General features: G+C 46.8%; 1 protein-coding gene across 1 annotated transcript; it reads right to left on the bottom strand.

The window, feature by feature from the left end:
• Positions 1-3,400: 3,400 nt before the first annotated feature.
• On the bottom strand, positions 3,401-6,948 carry Arsa (arylsulfatase A). The gene is made up of 8 exons (XM_028753693.1): positions 6,295-6,948; positions 5,880-6,120; positions 5,545-5,763; positions 5,302-5,471; positions 4,895-5,019; positions 4,675-4,802; positions 4,341-4,443; positions 3,401-4,240 (listed from the first exon to the last, which is right to left on the bottom strand). Exons 1-8 carry the CDS (start codon positions 6,510-6,512, stop codon positions 3,921-3,923), a joined length of 1,524 nt encoding a protein of 507 aa, XP_028609526.1. The 5' UTR covers positions 6,513-6,948; the 3' UTR covers positions 3,401-3,920.
• Positions 6,949-18,861: the final 11,913 nt, after the last annotated feature.

Genomic DNA, 18,861 nt, shown 5'->3' with positions numbered 1-18,861 from the left:
CTCTCTCTCTCTCTCTCTCTCTCTCTCTCTCTCTCTCTCTCTCTCTCTCTCCTAGGAGTGTGCATACACGACTGCTTCAGGAATGGTTTATGTATGATCTAGCAGCTCCGGTGATGAGTAAGCAGTACCTTGGCCCCTCACGGTATCATCACTTTGCCTCCAACAGAGGGTCAGAGGGAGGCTGGAGGGACACAAATACATGTATGCTTCCTTTGTTACTGATGGGTAGACAGGATTTTTGACTCCTAAAGGGAGTGTTCATGACGATGCAAGGGTTAGCGCTGAATGAAACAACTGGGGTTAAATATTATAACACCCGAGAGAATAATGTTTGGGTATGGCAGGACTGTGTTCCCAGACTAAGGTTACTGAGTGTCTGATTGGTCTGATGATACATTGTTATGGCAAAAGTATCTAGTTCTAGGAGTACCAACGGACTGGGCCCCCATCCCAAAACGCCAAAAAAAAAAAGGTGAGTAGAGAAGGATTTAGTCACTTGTAGCCATGTTGCGCAGAGCAAAGGGGTTCTATTATCTTGAGGAGATCTTCAAGAGGCTAACAGGAACTTGAGATTTTATAGAAAAGGGCAATGAATGGGGGTGGGGCTTCAGAGTTTACATAACCGAGAGGAGAGCCGATCTTGGTCAGGTGGTGATTTCAGTTTTTGTTCTGCAAGGGATTCTGGAGAAGTGATCATCGTCATTATTTGAGAAGAACAATCTGGTTTCCAAAAGATTCTCCAGGATGTAACATTGCCATCAGAGGCCATCTGTCTTGCAAGGGTTACTTGTTGTTTTGGGGATGGTTTGAATCCCTTGATGTAGATGTTTTATCAAGTAGTTCTGATCAGTCCTGTCATTCCAGTACAAAGTAACCGAGGAGACATTGACTCAGGAGGGAAAAAAGTTAAAGGTAACAAATAGAGCCAGAGAAGGTCAAAACGGAATTAGCCCAGTGACTTGTGCCCTCTTTGAAAACTCCTTTTGTAATTAAGAACATTCAGAAAAGGTGAACTGAATAAAACACCATTCCATGAAACCGTCCCTTCTACTCCCCCTTCTGGTCACTTGGGAAAATGCATGGGAAAGGACAATTTAGGCTCTTAGGGAATGGTGCTGGCTCCCCTCGACCCTACATCCTCCACCTTAGCATAGAAATGATAAAGATGTCCTTTGATGGCACTTTGCTGCAGAACTGCACAGAGAACATGGTGAAATCAGAATCGTGTTAGGACAGAATCTGGGAGCCATAATAACTGAGTGCATGTATGAATGAATGTATACATTCAAGTGCATGTGTGTTTGTATGCATGTGCCTGTGTCATCATCCATGTGTGAACATACCTTATCTGTATGCATGCATCTGCATGAATATCCATGTTATATCTGTGTGAATGTGTGCACACATGAAGCACGTGTGTATATAGGCATGCCTGCCTATTTGTGTGGGCACATGTAAGTACACACAAGTGTGCCTATGTGAGAATATGTTATAGTAGGCTAAAACTATGAGAAACAAGCACTTATGCATGCATATGCGCCATAGCAAAGACACATGAGCAGCTAAACTGTCTGGCCAACTCCTGCTGCGTGATTATGCTCTCAAATGACCAGGATTATTGCTATCAGAGACTGATACATATTTTATCAGTGTGAACCACAGAACAATATAAGAAAATATGGAAATCCTGAGTGTGTAGATTGACTGCCTTATTTACACACATGCTTTGTGTCAACACCCCCTATTCAGACTGTCACACCCCCAGGTTTCCTATTGTCTGTCTAGGCAATACCCACATACCACACTCTGCAAGATTCCATGGTTTATATGACACTGAAGTCTCCCATGCACCTCCCATCCCTGTGTTAAGTTCATTTCTATCCTTTGAGGACCCCTTGCTCCAGCACTACAGTGTAAGGAAATATGATAGGATCAGCATTTAAATATGCCCTAGGCCAGTGAAAGAACGGATCAGAAGCTCTTCCCAAAGGTTGTACCCAGGTGCTGGTATTTACTGGTTTTGATAGAGGACTAGTTGTTATTTTGTGTGTGACATTGTTGCTTTTGCATGTGACATATGGGTAATCCATCTGTTTCAGTTCTATCTTCACCTTGAACTGAGGTACCAATCATCTGGGACCAGTCCCCTGATTAGACAAATGATGGAGCTCTTTAAGCCAGCATCGGTTCCTACTGGATAGCCCCAAAGAAACCTCTATCCATGTGCAGAGCTTGGGACACAGCAGACCCTGGAGTGTGCTCAGTGTAGTTTCTCAACCAGATAAGAGGTGATGGAAGAGATATATGGAAATTGGAGATGTGGAGGACCCCAAGCAAGCATCTGATACCACAATGGTGTTCCCTCAAAGTGGACACCATGTACTCTATTCAGGCCTCGTTTCTGCCAGGCTACATCAGCTGCAAGCAACAGATAGCTCACCAGCAGAAACATCAACAGGCAAGATCTACTTTTTAAATTTGATGCCTTCCAGACAGGCAGCTGGACAAGCTGTTTTAATATTTGCATGATTCCATCTGGGACCGGCAACATTGCCAATGTTAGGTCTTCACCCAGATCATTCCAACCTCTCTCTACCAGAAGTCCTAGACACATGCCACTTCTGGACCAATTACTGTAATGTAACCAGCTCAGACTGGTCACCACCCTAAAGGAGAGAGGCTGTATGCTTGCCCTCAGGAAGTCTGCCCCCATTGAAAAAAGGCAACAATAGTTGGCTAGAGATATGGACATACCCCAAGGGTACCGTTGTAATGTGACCAATACTGAGGAACACCTGAGATGCAATATATACCTGGACATGCCAGTACACTATATCACGGAAACACAGGTAGGTTGTCAAAAGTCCCTTTCTACAGAGGCTAACAATCAGAGGCAGAATATTGCCAGTAGAGAGATCACCCAAGCCAGCTTGCAGGGGGATTAAGGAAATGGTGGGTCACGGAAGGAATTTGAAATTTGAGCATGGTGTACTCCAACTCAGTAGGCTTTTTTTTTTTTTAACATTTATTGTTGTTGTTGTTGCTTGCGAGTGTGTGATGCATATAAGTTCAGACGTGTGGGCCACAGATCATATGGGAAGATCAGAAGACAACTTCAGGGATCTGGTTCTCTTCCTATCTTGTTGAGACAGACCCTCTCTTATTTCTACCACGCTGTATACTCTAGGCTACCTGGTCTGCAAGATTCTGGACAATTCTTTCTTCTTTCCTGTCTCCCCTTAGAATGCTGGGATTACAGATGTGGGCCACTCTATCTGGCTTTTTCATGTGAGTTTCTGGGGATTGAACTCAGGCTGCCAGGTTTGCACGGCAAGCATTTTCCCCCAGAGTCATCTTATTGGCCCCTGATAGATGTTTCTAAAAGATGACTCTGTAGACAACCTTTTTTTTTTTTTTTTTTTTTTGGTAGAAAATTAGATAAGACACGGAGACTTGAAGTATGAACAAAGGAGAAATTTAGAGCTTGAGACACTGGTCAGCCCCGTGAGGTGTTCTCAGGAGCTTCTAATGGTCCTTCCTGGGATCTAGCAGGGTCCCCAGTTCTTAATTCTACTGGAATGGTCAGTTTATCACCTAATTCCAGACGGCTGATTTCTTTAAGAACCAAGGTAGCCATTCCAGGGCCTCTTACAATGCTTCTTGAGGAAAACCTGTCTTCCAGGTTCCTGGCACTTGAATTCACTACCAGTTTCTGTGAACGGACACGTCCAGTGCTTCGGCGATGTGTCCATGGACACACGCAGATCACCAGGGTGGAACAAACTCCAGCTGACGTTATTACATTACCAGGTCCAAACTACACACTTGTCCCTGTCCCTCTGGCGAATCACCACACACTCAGGACAGGGCTAGGGGTCCTAGGCTACCCTTGAGGGACCCCTGTGATTTCTCCAGTCCCCTCAGGACTGGAAGTCTGGGCAGCGGCAGCAGGCTGGGTGGGGAGAGCAGCTCGGCTGGCAGCAGATCTGCAGGGCAGGGTCCTCACCCTTGGCTATCTGGCTGGGACTGAAGGTCATAGCTGCATCATACTGGGCCTTGAGCAGCTGGATGTGCTTCAGAGCCCGGAGAACTTCTGGGGAGATCTCCTCTACACTTTCCAAAAGATTGTAGTTCTCACCAGGGTCCTTAGACAAGTCGTAGAGCAGTGGGGGCTCATGAGCCGTCAGACGGTTGGCAGCGTGACAGGCAGGGTCCGAAGTGGTGTCACTGTGAGCGGAGCCTGGGGAGGGGGTCAGCTTTTTACACAAGAAGGGGGACAGAGCAGCTGGGGGTTCAGCAGCAGGGTTAGGGAGGGGAAGCCAGGAAGAGAAGCCGGTTACCCTGGGTAAAGAAATGAGCCTTGTATTTCCCATTCCGAACAGCAAAGACCCCACGGATCTGGTCCGGGTAGGGTGGGTAGAAGAAGACAGACTTCCGTGGGCTCTGAGGGAAAAGTCAGGATGACAGGGTAGGAGAGACCTCTAAAAGCTCTTGCTTAACGCCCTGTTGTGGACTCCCCCACTTTGGCCCACCCGGGATCCTGAGAGGTGATACTCAGAGGCCACTCATCAAAGGAGACATGAGGCATGGACTCTCTGGCACTGCCCAGAGTCATACCTAAAGGAGGACCAGCATGGGGCAGCGGAGTTGGTGTCAAGGGATTATTGGCCCTACCTTGCCTGTGCCTAGCAGCAAGGGGCTGATGTCAACACCATCCAAGGTGATGTTGGGTAGCGGAGCCCCGGTCAGGGCTGCCAGGGTGGGCAGCAGGTCCAGAGAGCTGGCCAGCTCGTGGGTGACACCTGTGAACAAATGGCTGTTTGGCCACTCAGATCACCATCAAGGCTAGGGAGATGGGGCCAAGGGTCTATGAAAAGGGGGCCAGAGGACTGACCAGGAGTAATGTGACCTGGCCAGTAGGCCAAGGCAGGTTCTCGGACACCACCTTCAAAAGTTGTTCCTTTTCCACATCTCAAGAGGCCGGAACAGCCACCATCGGACATACGCATCAACTCAGGACTGGGACACACAAGGAAGACATCAGTAGAGACAGAGTAAGGGGCCTGACCCACTGCTGGTGACCACTACCCCATATTTTAAAGTATATAATCGTGCCTATTCCCTCCCCTGCCTACCTAGACCAGAAACTCTGTACCTGTGGCTCCCAGTGAATGTGACCGCATGGATCACCATGTGATTAGCACCCAAGCGGTTTACACCAATCTTCCAACAAACAGCTAGGGTGGATGGACCCTAGAGTCCTGGCTATGATAGAGCAGTACCCCTTGTTCTGGCTCCTACCCGTTATCTGCAGTGAAGATGACCAGTGTCTCTCCCAGCAGACCTAGGTCCCCCACAGCTGTCATCAAGGCCCCTACAGCTCCATCCAGTTCCATCAAGGAGTCCCCGAATGGCCCACGGCCTGAGCGCTCGGTGAAGCTTTGTCCACTGAACTGAGGGTAGTGAGTGTGCTGGGGGCAGAGACTGGAGTCAGCACTGGGTACACATCTTGGGCAGCCAGGGGGCGGGGCCAGGGTCACTCACGTGGGAAGCGTAGTACAGGAAGAATGGTCGGCCCTGGCGCTGGGCGTCAGCCATGAGGTCTCGGGAGAAAGACACATACCGGGCCTCTAGTCCAGGTAGCCAAGGGGGCTGGGCCTCCACAGTCAGGTTGGCTAGCAGTGGGATGGGAACTAGGCCTTGGTCACAGGTACCACTGCAGGGGATGTCTGGTGGGAAGCAGGTCAAGTTCTGACAGGGGCCCTGGGGAGAGCAGAGAGTAGTTCCTGTGAGGAATAGGTCTGGCTGTGGGTTAGGGTACAGTTGGCATGAGGGCTTGGGTGTGTATGGGGGCAGCGGAAGGTTCAGGTGGTTTTTACCTGGTCATGGGAATATGGGATGCCCAGGAACCGATGGAAGCCCTGATGTGGGGGCAGGAAGGCCCCCTCTGGCCCCACTCCAAGATGCCACTTGCCAGCCATCCCTGTTAGATAGCCTCGAGCAGCCAGGACTTCCGCCAAAGTCACCTCCTCCAAGGGCAGGCCCCCTTGGGAACTGGGCCCCAGAACTCCAGGGTACATGCCTGATCGTACTGGGAGCCGGCCAGTCAGGAGGGCGGCCCTGTAGTACAAACCACGTAATCCATAATCTGTGAGTCCCACAGAGATGAACACAGGGCGGAGCACAGAGAGAACAGGGAGAATTGTGGACATGCCCACAGAGAGACAGAACTGGGATGAGCTGGGGAGGGGGAAGGGGGCAAGGGAAGGGAGGAGGTACAGGTCCCTCACTCACCGAGATGGCGTGCACAGAGACACAGGCACATAGAAATCTGTGAACCGTAGCCCCCCTGCAGCCAACTGATCCAGGTTAGGGGTAGTAGAACTGGGGTGCCCATAGGCGCCGAGGTCCCCATAGCCCAGGTCATCAGCAAAGATCAGCACGATGTTAGGTGGGCTGGCAGTGCTCAGGCCTGCAGCCAATGCCAAAAAGAGGGTCCCCAGGGCCCCCATGGCAGGGATACAGATGGGCCTGTGTTCTCAGTCCCTTGGCAGGGAAGGCAGAGCGATTCCAGCAGGCTCGTTCCCTGAGCGCCCAGGCCAGTCCCCACCTGAGGCCGCAGGCCCGAGTCTTCCCCCTCCCCTGAGCCCCCGACCCAAATACTCCTTCTGTCTGTAGGTCCACTTTCTGAAGCTCCAGCGAATCTGTCAGAACTTGGAAGGGGATGGCCTGGGGTGTAACTCCACAGAGCCCCCTAAAGGATCAGGGCTTCTTTAACTTCACGCGTGGGGATCTGACCCTGTTCACCCAGAGGTGCCAGCAGAGGCTTGGGATCAGGAGCAGACGTCACTTCACATTGACCGGGAGGCTCCGGCGCCATGGGACGGGGGCGGTTCGGAATTGAGAAGGAACTGGTCGTAGACAGCGTCGGTCTCCGGCCGTCTGGGATAGGACCGCGGTCACGTGACACTGGGCTGACCGAGAAGGGCGGGCTCTGGGACGGGGCGGTACAGAGTCCGGGCTAGGTAGAGCCGGGACGGGGCGGGGCGAAGCGGGGCGGAGCTGGCGAGCCGAGCCGGGTGTGTTTGTGTGCCTAATGGGACCCTTCCGGGTGGGGCTGCTGCGGACCTCGGACCGGGGCGGGAGAGGGTGAAGCTGGAGATTGCTCGCGCGCTCCGGACCCTTATCTGCGCCGGTTGGGGTGTCCCGTGCTGGGCTGTAACCTTACGCTCTCTGCTCCTGCGCGGTAGGCTCGGCTGCTGGACTGCCTAGCAGTGCAGCAGGTCAATTATCTGGCTCTCCTGCTGTGTCGCTCTTAATGCGTGTCTGGAGTTCCTCTGGCGAATGGTGGTTTGTTTGTCTCATTTCTTCTGATGAGACACTTGAGGGATCCTTGTTGAAAAGACCTCAGCATCCCCCTTCTGACTGAGCAAAGAGAGAAACCATGGCGTCTGACTGAAACAAATCGGATTGGCTGCTGGCTTTTTTTTTTTTTTTTTTGCTCACAACCACCTTTGGTGAATTTTGTGAAACACAATCTATCAGATTCTTTAAAAATCCTTTCCCTTCTACACGCGTATCTGGTGTTGACAGCTGAGTGTGTGTGTGTCTGTCTGTCTGTTGGTTGTCTGGTGTTTGAGAGGGGTTGTTGGGTCCCTGTGTGGTATGACTTAGGGCACATTAGTATTGAGGAACTAATGGGAAGACAACATGACTTGTTTCTAATTCTTCATTTATACATTCTCAAATTTAACTTTATTTATTTATTTATTTATTTATTTATTTATTTATTTATTTATTTTTGCCCACCAGTTTTAACTGTTAAAGGTGAATAACAGATATAACCCTCGGAGGGAGGAAGGGTGGGTTCTTAGTGTACTTTTACATCTAAAGGTCCCTGTGGTAGCTGGACTTCCCAGATCTCGCCGCCCTCAAAAGCCCCTGACCTGAGTCACTTTTCCGGAGCAAGTCTCTTCCAGGGTATTTCCTTGCAGGTGGCTGTTCCTAGGGAAGTAACTTGTCCAGATTCTTGGCCTTTGATTCCTCCACAAGATAAAGTGGCTCTCAAAGACCTCTGGGATCAAGATGGCCATGACTGAGCACTAAAGATGCTGGAGCCAGTGGGAAGATAAGCAGGGTTCTGGAAGGAGCTCCCGACTACAGTAGGGGATAAGGACTCACATTCACCTGAGGGGATGTGACCTGTTCACCCAGTGGTCCAACACAGGCTTAGGGTTGGGTTGGGAGCAGACATCATGTGACACTGGGCTGAAGGTGCCCTCTAGCAGGCTGAATGAGGGTGCTTCAGAATGAAGAGTAAACTGGTCATTGATTTTTTTTTTTTTCACTGAAGCCTGGCTGTCCGGGCATCTGGAATTTTCCTGATGAAATCTGCAAGAAACTGTAGAAGAAAAATTTGAACGGCAGAGACTCCAGAGATGGGACAGAAAGGAGCTGGGTCTGACTGAGGCTACTGTAGACCTCATGAGGAGTATGGGGGATGGGGTGGGGGCACTCTTCAGTTAGTGACTCTCTTAGTGTCACATTCCAGCACGGTTTCTGGGCTTGTGCATGGGTGGGGGTTGCCGGTAGTCCTTCTATTTAGAGTCAGGACAGAAAGCTCTTCTGTGGCCCAGAAATCTTTGAAACTGTATTTGGATCTCTCCCAGCTGGTGGCCACTGTGAATTGTAATTTGAAAGGAATCAACCAAAAGCACTTTCTTTCAGTTGCTAGCTGGGGAACTACCCCAGGACCTGCCCATTATTCTCTGGAGAGCTTGTGTGGGGTTGCGATGTTATGCAAATGATGGTCCCTCCCCCCCACCGCCCCCCCCCAGGACTCAGGTGTGAGTACACGTGAAGGCTGCTTGGGCTCAGCTCTGACCTAGAGCCTTGGAAAACTTGGAAAGAGGTATCTGTAAGCCCTCAGCTCTGTTCAAAGCTGAGCTCTGAAGGCCAACCTGTCTTTAGAAAGGCGAACTCTCTCTTTTTTAAACTACAGAGCCCCAATTGGAAGGAGCCTGCTAGGCTTCAGATGATGCCTGGGGCGTTGCTAATTTTGGACAAACGGCCACAGTTGAGTAAGGAGCCTTGCGTTGAGTGGCAGGTCTCTTAGTTCTGGACCTTGCTCGGAAAGGGATGGGAGAGGCATCTGCATGGGGGTAAGATGCAGTGACTGAGTTGCAACAGTGGCCTGAATAGAGTTCTGTGGCTGTTCTTGCACCAGTTCATGTGGTGATCTAGGACATATCAGGCCTACATCTTCCCTACCCTATTACCTCTCCATAATGCCATTGTTATATGTGGGTGTTGAGATGTTCAGTGCTGATCAGGACCAAGGGTCATACTCCCAGAAGGGAAAATGAGAACTGAGATCTGATGGAGGCCTACCTGGCTGACTGTTGTGGGGCTTTGGGGTTTGCTGAAGGCAAGTTTTCAGTTGAGTTATGATCAGGGGCCAGGCTTTGTCATAGTCTCTAATGGAAGGGAGAACCCTGAGAAACCTCTTCAAACATATACCCAGAAAAAGAATGAGAATTACTGTCAGGTGACACAGCAATAACCTCTGGTCATCGGCTGATCTGAGTGACAGCTTGTTGGACAGGTGACGAGTTTCCACATGCAAGGCCTACTATGATTGTAGTTTTATACCATTATAGAAAAAAATGAAAATAATTGTGAGGATTTTATTAGGAATGCTGGTTCTGCTACAACTAAGTTCATTCCCAGTCCTGCCAAAGAACTAACGAAAGCTCAGAAGAAGGATGTTCCGTTCCCGAGCAGAGCCAGGCTCCATAGTAACTACGATGAACATTAGACCTGGTAGGAATGGCAGCCACGAGCCTCCAGGTAGGATCAGTGTAGCCAGAATGAGGACGAGTTGAGATATGGCTACCACTGTGTGCCGTACAAGTTCAAGGGCCCGAGAAATGCAAAGGCTGCAAGATGAAGCATGATCAAGCAGATAATAACAACAACCAGGTCATTCTTTCTGAATCGGACAGGAGACATTTAAAGTGACTCTGGGGAAGGAAGACTTGAACACCAAAATAACTCTACCATTTTACAAGTCTCATTCAACAAAGTCTCAAAGCATAGACGTTGGAAGAAGTTGGTTCAGAATCAGACAACAATCATTCAGTGATCCCAGACTTTGGAATGTGAGGGTGGTTGGAATGGCTAGAAGGACTATTTCTTTTTGGGTAATTAAAGCCAGTGTTCAAGAAATCTGCGGCAATGATAACATAACATTAGAAGTTCCTTGGCTCAGTAGGGAAAAAGACACCACACGTCCAAAGAGTGTGCACTGAGGATCATTGGCTCAGCTGTCTCCTGGTTGTCTCCTCACGGGGGCGGGAGGATGCCCTGGGTGTGTGTTGAGGGGAACACAACTGCATGGGATGAGCACGTGCCATGCAAGCATAAGGACCTGAGTTCAGGTCTCAGCACCTACATAAAGCCTGAGAGGCTAGAGCTTCTATGACTGCAGCACTAGGGGAGGGATGGAGACAGGTGGGGGCTTGCTGCCAGCCAGTCTAGATAAAGCAGTAAGTTCTAGGTTCAGTAAGAGAGTCTGTCTCAAAAAAATAAGGAGGAAAAGCCAGACAGTGGTGGTGCACACCTTTGATCCTAGCACTTGGGAGGCAGAGGCAGGCGGATCTCTGTGTTTGAGGCCAGCCTGGTCTACAGACAGAGTGAGTTCCAGGTCAGCCAGAGCTACACAGAGACCTGTCTACAAACAGACAAACGGACAAACAAACAAAAATAAAGAGGAAATGGATAAAGGGAGCTACCTCCCAGTGACCTCTGTCCTCTATGTGGTCATACACACATAATACATATTATACACACACACATGCATGCATGCAAAATGTAAGGGAAGGGCACAGCAGCACCTTTGGATAGCTCTGGAGAGGCTGGTTGTTGGGCAGGAATGATGTAGAAACGCAGCCAAGAAGCAGAGTGAAGGAGTAAAGAGATGCTGACAGGCCAGAGGCCATGTGATTACACAGGCTGATGAGGTTACCCTGACAGGCAAGCAGGGCTGTATAGCTCCAAAGACCTTTGACTTAGTAGCTATAAAGTCACCCTAGCCTAGGACAAAACGGAAAGCCACACTAGGGAAGGCAGAAGAGATCCGGGTTTTAGGAATATGTCCTGGATTTGGCTGCAACACAATGGAGCAATTCCTGGATATGACTCATTCCTGGATCCGGAGCCCTATACTGAGCGCCAATCCTGACAGAGACATTCAAGGCCGCCACCACCACCCCTTCCCAAGGGAAGTACAAGCTTTAGGCAGAAAAGGCATGTCTTAGGGGAAGAGATTCCATGAACGCAGGGGTTATTGGCACTGGCTAGGAGTTTGACAGCCCTTAGCAAACTCTGGTGCCCTTGAGTTCGATGGCCAGACAGGGATTTTTTTCAGAGGTCAGGTGATGGATCGTATGTTGTTTCTGTCTTGCCATGTTATCCACAGATTCAAGTAACCCTTGTACTTTGGCCTCCCCAGTATTACAGTTGCAACTAAGGCTTGATTCACCATGCCAGGCTGGGACTTAAAATGGACACAGTCGATATATGAACATCCTGTGTTAATTTCCTAGGTCTCACTCTTCTGAGTCAGATGAAGAGCTCTCAAGCCCTCTTTTTGTGTGTTATTTTGTAATATGTAAGGAGCCGCCATTAGAAGATGGCGCTTGTTTCCTGTGTCTGAGGTGGAAAACAACTGTATTCAGGGTTGTAAACACCTGCTGTGAGCACGCGTATCTTTCAGACACGTCTCCTCACCCTCCCGAGCTGTATGCAAATAAAGTTCTGCAAGAAGCACCAATTAGACACTGATACACAGTTGTGATAACTATTTAAGCAGCACCCATTTCGGGCTTCGGGGTCTTTTGCTTTACAATCAAGAGTAGTTCCCCAATAAAGTGCGTGAAGAAGCCTGTTGTGGCTTCTTCCTTGCTGGCGAGGTGGGCATGACAGTAATACTGGAGATTAAACCCAGAACCTCACAAATGCTAAGTAAACACTGCCGGAGAGCAGAGCGGTGGTACTCAGCTTTTACATCAAGGTGCAGCGCCATTCATGTTCTCTGGAGTGATCCCACACTTCCCAGTGCCTTCGTCTTACTGGCTCTGAAAGTTCCTTGTGTTTTCCTCCTGTATCAAGTGAGCAAACACCAAGCCTCAGTGGCTTACAATTGCTATTTATTTATCGCTCACATTAAGCCTACATCGCAATGTAGGAAGGACTGCGAAAAGTTTTTGCTCCATTTAGTCATTTAGGGATCCAGCTAAAGGAGCTGTATCATTAAACATACTTTAAAAATCGATTTTGTTTTATATAATTGTATGCATGGGTCTTTTGCCGGCCTATATGTCTGTGCTCCATGTGTGTGCGTGGCTGAGAAATCTGGAAGAGGGTATCAGTTCCCCTGGGACTAGAGTTACAGACAGTTTTAAATAGCCATGTGGGTCCTGGGTATTGAACCCTGGTCCTGTGGAAGGCTAGCTAATGGTCTTAACTACTGAGCCATCTCTCCAGCTCTGAAACCATTTTCTTGACGTGTGGATTTAAAGGGATGTTCGAGTTCTGTAGCTGGTCTTTGGTACTTTGTAGGTTCTTCTTTATCTCTCCTTTCTTCACCCCCTTTATTCTACCATTTCAACCTCCTAGCACTAGACAAAATAGAGAAAAAGAACAGAGAAGGAAGGAGAGAGATCCCTGAGTAAGGTCAGGGGTTTGAAAGGGGGCAAAGGAATGGTGGGACTGCTTCCTGCTGATTAGGGACATCAGATTTCTTGGGGCAAGTTTGATCTTGGCCATCAGGATATCTAATTTCTTCATGTTGTTTCTTCTATGTGTGACTACTTAATAAACTGCCACCAACAGCAACCAATAACCCACACCGAACAGCCAACAGCCATCTCATCTCTCAGGGCCCCAGCATGTGTACACCCTCTGAAAAGTCGCCAAAGCTCACAAAATTGCAGAAACTATCTGCAGCTGGCAAAACCACACCTCTGCTAGAGCACGAGGCAAACTACAGTCAGCTGCTGTGGACAATCTGAAGCAGTCCCATATCCCACACCTGGGATTAAAATGAAAACACAGTCTTATATTTCCGTGCCTTTAGAGAAAGAAACCCAAAACTCTAAAATTGTCACTACGGAGTCCCATAACCAATCAGCAGGAGGATAAAGAGTGAACATTCAGGACTGGGCACAGTGTGGCTGTGGGTCAGGGTGGGCTTGTAGATTGGCCTTAGGAGGTAGCTACATCAGTACTACCTAAATCAAACCCAAGATCCTGCCTAAATGCAAAAGAAGCTAAGAGAAAAGGCTTTGACTGAACAGAAGAGGCCACCCAGAACCAGCAGCTCAAGTGTCACTTTCTGACTCTTCAGTTTGCTGACTGGCAAAGAGTAACTCTCTAGGGGGTTGATTCAATGGTGGGATTTTGAGGAGAGTGTGTTTTTAGGTAATACAGGACAGATACTTGCTTTTTAATCTTTCTTAGTTACTTTTCTATTACAGTAAAGACACCATGATAAGGCAACTTATAGAAGGAAGAGTTTATCGGGCCTTACAGTTTTTGAGGGTGAGTCCATAACCATGCAGGGAGCATGGCCCCAGGCAAGCAGCAATGACGCTGGAGCAGTAGCTTCGAGCTTACATGTGACCCACAAGTGAAGTGGAAACTTAAGGGTTCTTTGGAGAGTCAGTTATGTTGAAAGATGCTTTGCTGGGCAAACACATGAAGGAAAGACTAAGGTAGACTCCTGAAGGAACATTTCACTGAAGCAGACACAGGAGAGAGGATGTTCTATTAAAGCAAACACGTGAAAGGACACGTGATTAAGGATTCTTTGTTTTTGTTTTGTTTTTCTTTTTTTTTTAACTTTATTTATTTATTTATTATAAGTACACTGTAGCTGTCTTCAGACACCCCACAAGAGGGCATCAGATCTCATTGCAGATGGTTGTGAGCCACCATGTGGTTGCTGGGATTTGAACTCATGACCTCTGGAAGAGCAGTCAGTGCTCTTAACCACTGAGCCATCTCACCAGCCCCCTTGTTTTGTTTTTCTTTTTTTCCCTTTTTTCCTATTCTTTTTCTTTTTTTCTTTTTCTTTTTTCAAGACAGGGTTTCTCTGTGTAGCCCTGGCTGTCCTGGAACTCACTCTGTAAACCAGGCTGGACTCAAACTCAGAAATCCACCTGCCTCTGCCTCCCAAGTGCTGGGATTAAAGGCGTGTGCCACTATGACCCAGCCAAGGATTCTTTGCTAACAGCACACATATTGGTCTGCCTTACATTGTGCAGTTGAACTGCGTTTGTCAGGACTCCACGGATTCCTCCGGCTGATCGGATGCACATGCTGAGGCAAGGCACGTGGAGGACTCTATGGGATGACGAAGACAGAGCTTGGCTTGCTGGTACAGAGCTGTGCAATGCTTGTGGGTCTTGAGTCTTCACTGATCTTTGCTTCTTTGAGAGAGGCACAGCTGAGAACATCTTCGTGTTCCTGCTGGTCTCTCCTGCTGACTTTAGCTGAGGCTGAGGCCTGGCTGTCTCTGCTAGGTCGTGTCACTGCTGTTGCTAACCCGACTCTACTGAACTGGACTGCTAATGTTTCCGTGAAGTGTTTGCAAGTGGATCCAGCTGCCACTGCCTGCTAACTAGACAACACAGATGGGAATTGCTCCAAAGAACCTTTCTAAACAGGTCCTCTCCCTCCCTCCCCCCCAGCCCCTGGTGAATCCTTTCTTTTCCACTACCTCTGGTGGGTGGTGGGCTACAAGGGAGGTTAAAGCATTTAAGAACCATCATTAAAAGTAAAGATTGAAAAATTAAAATTACATACAATCAGGAGGTTGATAGAGAGCTAACTGAAAATGGTATGGAATTTTGAAATCTCAAAGCTGATCTCTAGTGACACACCCCTTTCAACAAGGCCACACCTCCTAATCCTTCCCAAACAGTTCCACCAACTGTGGCATATATTCAAATATATGGGCATATGGGGGCCATTCTCATTCAAGCCATCACAGCTTCCAAGGTTTCCACAGGGACTATTTGCTTTGATTAAATCTCCCTTCTTGTTCAAACTGACCACACTTGGGTCTATAATCTACCCGAACCCTGGATTTTTAAAAAAGATTTATTTATTTTATGTATATGAGCACACAGTTGCTGTCTTCAGACACACCAGAAGAGGGCACTGGATCCAATTACAGACGGTTGTGAGATACCATGTGGTTGCTGGGAATTGAACTCAGGACCTCTGGAAGGGCAGTCAGTGCTCTTAATCACTGAGCCATTTCTCCAGCCCTGAACCCTGGATTTTACAGTTGTTAAGACAGAGAGGCTCTGAGAAACTATGGCACAAGGGATTATTTGAGGAAATGTGGGTAGCATGAAATCTTGTGTGTGAGAGTTGGGTATAATCCTCTGGTAGTATTTGTAAAGTCCCATGTTTAATCTTCAGCATTGTAAGACAACAATAATTCAGGATGAGCAGGTAACATGCGGGACAGATATCCAAATTCTCAGTGCGTGAAATGGCCACATGGATTTGATTACTACTACTGTGTTTTGTAACTTGGATTGTGTGAAATAAATGTTGTGAAATACAGAATGTGGGTTAGGAAAATAACTTAATGGTAGCATAATTGTCCAGTACACAAAAGTCTTCAGTTCAATCCCTGCTACTGTAACAATAACAAACAAACAAGACAAAATTTCTGTTCATCTATTTATTTATTTATTATTTGTCTGTTTGCTTGTTTATTGTCTCTCTGAGGAAAAAAATCACCTAGCAGTTATATGTACTGAATATGGTTGATAAATTTAAAAAGGCCAATTCCAACAATATAATCTACAGCTCTCCTATTGTAAAACACCTGAAAATGCCAATTAAAATTTCAATAATTATTCTTTTATGTGTAAATCCCAGCTTGAAAGAAACAAAGTGAAGAGGAAGCTGAAACCAATAGAGTAAACTAGTATGAAATCTGGAACATTCTCGACACACCAGGATCTTAAAGTCCGGGGTTTTAAGGATGCATAGGAGGCAAGAGGTAAGAATGCAGCCAGAAGTTGGAAAAAAGACGCTCATATCAAATAAGTACTGGAAAGAAGGGAAAAGAAGTTGATTTACAGGGAAGAAAAATGAATAATCTGGGGAGCTAAAGAGATAACTTAATTGGCTAAGAGCACTTGTTGCTTTTCTGGAGGACTCAGGTTTGGTCTCTAGCACCTACATGGTAGCTCACAGCTCTCCATATAATCTGAAGATATTTAATCCCCTCTCCTGGCCTCTGCAGGCAGTGAATGAATATCACATCCATTAATGCAGGTAGAATACCCACACTAATAAAATGAATAAGGAAAGAAAGATTTTTGTGTTGACTCAACAGATGAAAATCAAATTTCACTTAAAAATGCAAGTATAAATATGCACCTCAATGGGTTTGGGTGTAACTCCAAGTGACCTTACCTGGGTAGTTTGGGATTGAGTTTTAGGTTGGTAACCCAAAGCTATCTGGCAGGAGCAAATGATAATCACCTCTGGAACAGAATTTGACTTCTCCAGGTTCTTGTAGATAAAGATTAGCCAGCGCTTGGAAGCCAGAGGCAATAGGATTGCCTCAAGTTTGAGACTAGCCAGGCCAGTCATAGTTACAGAGCAAAGGTCTGTTACAAACAACAACAACAACAACAACAAAAATACCTAACACACACACACACACATACACACACACATCAAAACAAAATTACAAAAACATCTAAATATATTTCTTTTTTAAGCTCCATAAATTTGCTGGGTAAGATAGTGCAGCATTTTGATCCCAGCACTCTGGATCAAAAGATCCTGGGAGACACAGGCAGATCTCTTTAAGTTACAAGCCAGTCTAGCTTACAAAGTGACACCCCCCCCCCATGCCAGCTGGGACTACACAGTAAGACCTTACAACAACCTCCTTAAGAAGACAAATTAAAACCGAGCCTGGTGGTATCTGCCTGTAATCCCAGCACTTGGCAGGCTGAGACAGGAGGATCACCACTAATTTGAGGCCGGCCTGGGCTACATAGAGGATTCCAGGATAACTTCAGCTACAAGATTAAACTGATCGCAACAAAGAAACAAAAAAGACAAAAACTAACGAATCAAAACAGTGTATCCTAGGCTGGCCTTAACATTTCTGATCCACCTGCCTTAACCTTTCAAGGACTGGGGTCTCTTTCTTAAGGGAGAGAAACTGTAATTCTGAGTTTGTGTTTTAATCCCTCTTGAATTTTTTTCTTTTTAACCTTGTGTGAATGTGTGCAAGCAGAGTTCAAAGGACTACTTACTGAGAAAATACCCCAACCCCAGGTCATTCAGTCTGTCAGGTTTGGCATTAAGTGCCTTTACCCATTTTCTTGCTCTTTTGTTTTTTGTTTTTGTGTTTTTGAGACAGGATCCCATGTAGCCTAGGCTATCCTTGAACTTACTATGTAGCTAAAGATGACCTTAACCTTCTGCCCCTCCTGCCTGCATCTCCCAGTGCTGGCCAGGTTTACCATCTTGTGCTAGCACCTCTGGCTCCCACCCCTCCTTTCTACCACCATGCTTGTCTTTTGGAATACTTTTCTTGAGTGGTTCTAAAGTTGACAAATGAAAATTCTTATTTGTTTTGTACAGCACATTATTTGGAAACTCATATAGCACAAACAAATCAAGTCTGTGTCTCTTTCTCTTTCTCAGTATGTTTATTGTATAACCTAATTTTTTTTTCTTCTGGTGAGAAAATTGATCGGCTCCTGTTCTCCACCAATCCCAAGGACTGAACCCCAGGTCTCACAAATGCTAAGCAAGTGCCTTTCAAATACTTTTAAGCAACGTTCTTACCTTTCCTTAAAAATATTAGGCAGACATTTTATTTCCAATCCCATCAAGGATTATTACAAACATAAAGGAACTATCATTCCTACGTATTCTAAATTGAACCAAAGACACATCATCCAAATAAAAAACACTCGTGAGGCCAGGCATGCAGGCACACACCTTTAATCCTACTAATAGAGCAGCAGACGTAGGTGGATCTCTGTGAGTCAAGGCTGGGTCTAGTCTACAACAGTGAGTTCTAGGACAGCCAGGGCTATATAGATTGTGTCTCAAAACAAACCAACCAAATAAAAACTATGACATGAGGAGTTCTCTTTGGAATATTTTTACTTTTTTTTTGAAACTACTTTCAATGTTTGGTGTGTGGGTCAGATTTTAGATTTTTTAAATTTTGTTTTTTTTTCAAATTAATAATTAAAAAAAATCTATTCTTCTCTCATACAATACACCCCCCTGCAGCCTCCCTTCTCTCTACTCCTCCCAGGCCCCACCCACCTCCCCTCTTTTCCAAATCTACTGCTTCTCTGTTTCTTTTTAGAAAAGGGCAGGCCTCCCAGGGATATCAACCAAACATGACATAACAAGATAGAAAGAGACTAGGCATATAAGTCTGCTGCATATCAAGGGAGGGTGAGGCAACCCAGTAGGAGGAAAAAGGTCTCACAAGCAGGCAAAAGAGTCAGAGACACCCCCACTCCCACTGTTAGGAGTCCAACAAAAACCCCAGGCCGATGCATTAAAAATACTTATTATTTAACCAACACAATTTAAAAATGACAAAGTGGTTGGATTTATAGGATCTTGTTTCAAAAGTTACTATAAGATTTTAGAAATTGAACAGGGTGGTATTGAAGAAAGCGTATAAATATAGATCAATGGAAGAAACAGAGTCCATAAATAGACCGCACACGTATGGGGCCGGCTGACTTTCAACAAAAGTGCAAAGGCAATTCAAGGTAAAAGGAC

Source organism: Grammomys surdaster, unplaced genomic scaffold, assembly GCF_004785775.1.
Source record: "Grammomys surdaster isolate TR1022 unplaced genomic scaffold, NIH_TR_1.0 125953, whole genome shotgun sequence".
Taxonomy (NCBI): Eukaryota; Metazoa; Chordata; class Mammalia; order Rodentia; family Muridae; genus Grammomys; species Grammomys surdaster.
Note: the sequence above shows the minus strand (reverse complement) of the source record. Positions and strands in the feature narration are given on the sequence as shown.